At 58.4% G+C, this 4,213-nt stretch overlaps 1 protein-coding gene across 1 annotated transcript; it reads left to right on the top strand.

The window, feature by feature from the left end:
- The first annotated feature begins 1,869 nt into the window (after positions 1-1,869).
- On the top strand, positions 1,870-3,845 carry LOC104520047 (cobalamin binding intrinsic factor). Its single transcript, XM_029083762.1, has 9 exons — positions 1,870-1,945; positions 2,037-2,216; positions 2,326-2,469; positions 2,575-2,718; positions 2,808-2,983; positions 3,060-3,291; positions 3,379-3,520; positions 3,595-3,713; positions 3,784-3,845. Exons 1-9 carry the CDS (start codon positions 1,870-1,872, stop codon positions 3,843-3,845), a joined length of 1,275 nt encoding a protein of 424 aa, XP_028939595.1.
- The last annotated feature ends 368 nt before the right edge of the window (positions 3,846-4,213 follow it).

Below are 4,213 nucleotides of genomic sequence, written 5' to 3'. Positions count from 1 at the left end.
CCCACCTTCCTGGAGCCCCTTCAGGTGCTGGAAATCCCAGACTGAAACCCAAACCCAGCGCTGCTCTAGCTACTGAGAAAAAAACCAGCTCAATCCCAGTCAAAACCAGGACACTCCCCAGTTCAGCATTTCCAGCGTGGGGGAGGACAGGGTGGGAGGTGTCCCTACTGGGCTGAGCCACTCTGTGCTGTCACCCCAGGGCACTGATGTGGCCGTGATGCTCCTGAATCGTCCCCACAGGGAGATGGAGGAGACACAAGATCCACCACAGCTCTGGATCCATCTCCCCAGCCCCAAACCTGGTGCTTGGGGCAGTTTGACCTACAGACCTGCCCTGCCTGGGGTGGAGAGGACACCATGGTCTTCCTCACCTTCCTCACCAGGGCAGAGGCACCCAGCAGCTCAGCCAAACCCAGCAGAACTCCCCCCAAAACAACCCCTTACCCAGGACATCCTGTGCCCAGGCTGCAGCCATGAGAAAGAGCACAAACCACCTTCTCCTGAGAGCCTTCATCATGATGGAGGAGGAGGAGGAAGAGGAGGGGCAGCACCCACTGGTGGCTTTTACAGCTGGGACCAAGGTGGGCGGCTGCAGGTCTCCCAATGGGAGGTTGGGTGGTCCCTGCACCCACCTGGGGCTCATCACCACAGAGCTCTCCTCCTCCTGTTGTCCCTGCCCCTTGTGCTGATCCTGGTCCCAGCCCTGGTCCTTGTCCCAGTCCCAGTCCCTGTCCCAGTCCCTGTCCCTTCTTTGGGGGGTGATGGAGAAGGTGGGGGTCAATCTCCAGCCATACACCCCAAAACAGGCTGGTCCCACATGCAGGGTGATGGGTGTGTCCTTGGGGCACCCTCCTATTGTAGAGCCTTGGGGGAAACTGAGGCACAGAAGAGCACTGACCCCCGACCCTCAGGCTGTGCTGGGTCAAGGGGGTACCCCCATCCTGCCCTCCCCATCCTGGCTGCCTCTGGGTGATGGTGGGGGCACTGGGACAGGCAGGTCCTGGTTCTCTCCACCATCAATGATCTCACAGAGCTCCCATCCAGCCAGATCCCTTTGCAAAGCATCTCATCCCTCGAGAGAATCACCAGCACCTTCCAGTTTGGTATCAACCACAGTGACTGGTCTCCAGCTGGATGTAGCCTCATTCCCAACACCCCCTGGAGCTCCATCCATCCAGTTCTTCACCCTGTTCCTTCTCATCTGACAGTGGGACACCTTGTCCAGAAGGATGGTGTGAGGAACAGGCTCAAAAACCTCAATAAAATCCAGAAGAACATCATCCAGCCTCTTCCAGGTGGTTGACCTTGTCCTGGTGGGATATCAGATGGGTTAGATGGGACTTTCCCTCCATGCTGACCATGTCTGGTGATGGTATTGTCCTTCAAATGCTTTTCAGTAGCACCCAAGAGGACCTTCCCCACCATTTTTCCAAGTTCACTGAGGTTAAACTCACAGATCTGTAATTTCCTGGGAACTACAAACCCTTCTTGTAAACCAAGATATGGGTGGTGACCTTCCAGAACCTTGAGGAGATGATTGAGGAGGGGGGTTTCTGCTGTGACACCCACCAGCTTCCATCCAACCTCATGAATTCATGAACATTCAACTGATCCCTCACCATTTCCCTGTCCTCACGTGGAAAATCACTGTTCCTGGAGCAGCCGTGTCCCTGTGACTCTGCTGGGCACACCTTGGGCACACAGATAAGCTGGTGGTGCTTGGCAGTGCCGGGGTGGCTGTGGGAGGGGAGGTGACCTGAGAAGGAGCAGCTAAAAGCAGAGAGGATGCCTGGAGGGACACGTTCCCACGGGATCCTGCCAGCCTGAGGGGACCTGCTTGCTCTGAGGGGACCTGCTTGCCCCAAGGACATGAAGATGCTCAGTGTGGCTTTCAGCATCGGGGTCCTGCTGGCCTTGGCAAGTGGCACAGCCACCAACAGCTGTGGTGAGAGCCAACCCTCCCATAGAGACACCAGAGAGAGACCAGTGGTGGGGATGTGGGGTCTCTGGTGACCTCCCGGTTCTTCTCCTTCCAGTTGCCCCCCAGCATCTGGTCTCCAAGATGCTGCAGCGCCTGGAGGAGTCCATCAAGAGGGACGAGCCACCAAACCCCAGTGTCTTGCTGGCCATGAACTTGGTTGGGGCCACCAACAGTTACAATCACAAGTGGTTGCTCCAGAAGATACAGGAGGAGGCTGTGAGGAGAGCCCAGCAAGGTGGGGAGGGACGGGGAGGGCAGACTGGGCACCGCTGGCTCTCTCCACCCCAGACAAGGTGCCAGGTCCTGACCCCCTACTTGTCCCAGCTTCTCTCTTGTCCCCACAGGTGTGACCTCAGGAGAGGTGGCTCTGGATGTTCTCGCCCTCCTGTCCTCCTGCCAGAACCCCCAGCACGTCCAAGCCCTGGGACACACCATCAACCTGCTCAGCATCCTGCAGCAGAAAATGGACGAGGAGATGGCCAGCCTGGGTATGGTGGGATGGGAAGGAGAACTTGGGGTGCTCAGGGAGGGGGGGACCTCCCTCCCCACACCCCCCTGACCCCCCAATCATCTCGTTGCACTTTCTTTTGCAGAGCTGGACGGTGTCCCCAAGACCACACTGTTCAGTGTCAGCCTGGACACCTTGAGCCTGTGCCTGGTGAGGATGGGTGGCTACCAAGAGGCATCCGTGGTCCTGGCCAAGCAGGTGTTAAACCCTGAGAGCCACCTCTCTGTGGGTAAGGGACCCCTCTGTCCCCACCATGTCCTTCCCCTCCACTCACAAAGCCCCACTGGTGGGCTTGGCAGTGAGGCTGGGGTGTCCCAGACACGCGTGCCGTGGCCGTGCTGGCCCTGAGGTGCACGTATGGCCGGACGGAGCTCGGTGACCTGCAGGATCTGCTGAGGGAGGCAATGTCAACGGTGACCAACGACCTCCTGGACGAGCAGGAGAAAGGAGATGGTGTGATTGGGAACATCTACAGCACGGGGCTGGCCCTGCAGGTATGGGTGCTGTGACACCATGGCCACCCAGTCCCCGTCCCAGGGCTGCTCACACCATCTCCCACTTCCTCCCCAGGCGCTGGTGGCCACCGAGAAGTTTTACGCCCCACGGAAGTGGGATTGTGCCCAAGCCTTCTCCGTGGTGGCCAGACATGACTACCAGCTACCCATGGCCATCGCCCAGGTCCTACCTGCCTTGGTGGGCAGGTCTTACCTGGAAGCAGCTGACCTGGACTGCAGCAGCACCAGCATGTCCCCGAGCTTCCCGTTGTCCCCAAAGCTGGGTACAACCAAGGTTCACCAACCCAGTGAGGACCACGCTCCCAGACCTTCCCCACCCTGTGCTCCATGGTGCTGGGCCAGGTGCCCACCCTGTCCCTTTCCCCCCCCTGCAGCCCCCATCACGGTGCGTTACTCCATCATCAACAAGCTGCAGGGGAAACACTTCAGCTACAGCATCACGGTGGAGGTCCCACAGGGCTCCACGCTGCTCAAGGTGCTGCAGGCAGCAGAGGAGAAGGAACCTCATGAATTTAGGTGAGAACTGAAGGGTAGAGAGGGGTTGGGGGCATCTCCATCCTGAGCCCCCAGCCCATTTGCCTCCCTGGCAGCTTCCAGATGGAGCAGACATCTTGGGGTCTCATGGTGGTCTCCATCCATGGGCTCACTGCCAACGCCGATGACAGGACCTACTGGCAGTTCCTCAGCGGTGGTGATGCTCTCCAGGAAGGTGGGCAGCTGTGGTTGGGGGGCGTGGGGGGCTGTGGTGACCCTACCTCATGCCCATCCCTCCACTGCAGGAGTTGGCACCTACAAGCCATGGGATGGGGAGCACATCCAAGCTGTTTTCAGCACCTACTGATGCCACCAAGGGACACGTGGCCTCGCCGGGGCCACCAGGAAGGCAATAAAGAGCCGTTTGCAGCACAGATGTGTGTGTGGTGGTTTCACTCCTTGGGCTGCAGCCAAACACAGCCGCTCGCTCGCTCTCCTCCCCCTCACCCGGGGAGTGAGGGAGAGAATTGAGAGGGTAAAAGGAAGAAAAACTTGTGGGTTGAGATAAAAACAATTTAATAATTGAAATAAAATAATAACAAGTAATAATGGAATAGGGAATGAGTGATGGATGGTGCAACTGCTCACCACCTGCTGACCGATGTCCAACCTGTCCCCAGGCAGTGATCCTGGAGCACGGACAGACCCCAGACCCAAACCCTGGGAGAGTGAGAG

Source organism: Antrostomus carolinensis, unplaced genomic scaffold (genome assembly GCF_000700745.2).
Source record: "Antrostomus carolinensis isolate BGI_N321 unplaced genomic scaffold, ASM70074v2 scaffold9122, whole genome shotgun sequence".
Taxonomy (NCBI): domain Eukaryota; kingdom Metazoa; phylum Chordata; class Aves; order Caprimulgiformes; family Caprimulgidae; genus Antrostomus; species Antrostomus carolinensis.
Note: the sequence above shows the minus strand (reverse complement) of the source record. Positions and strands in the feature narration are given on the sequence as shown.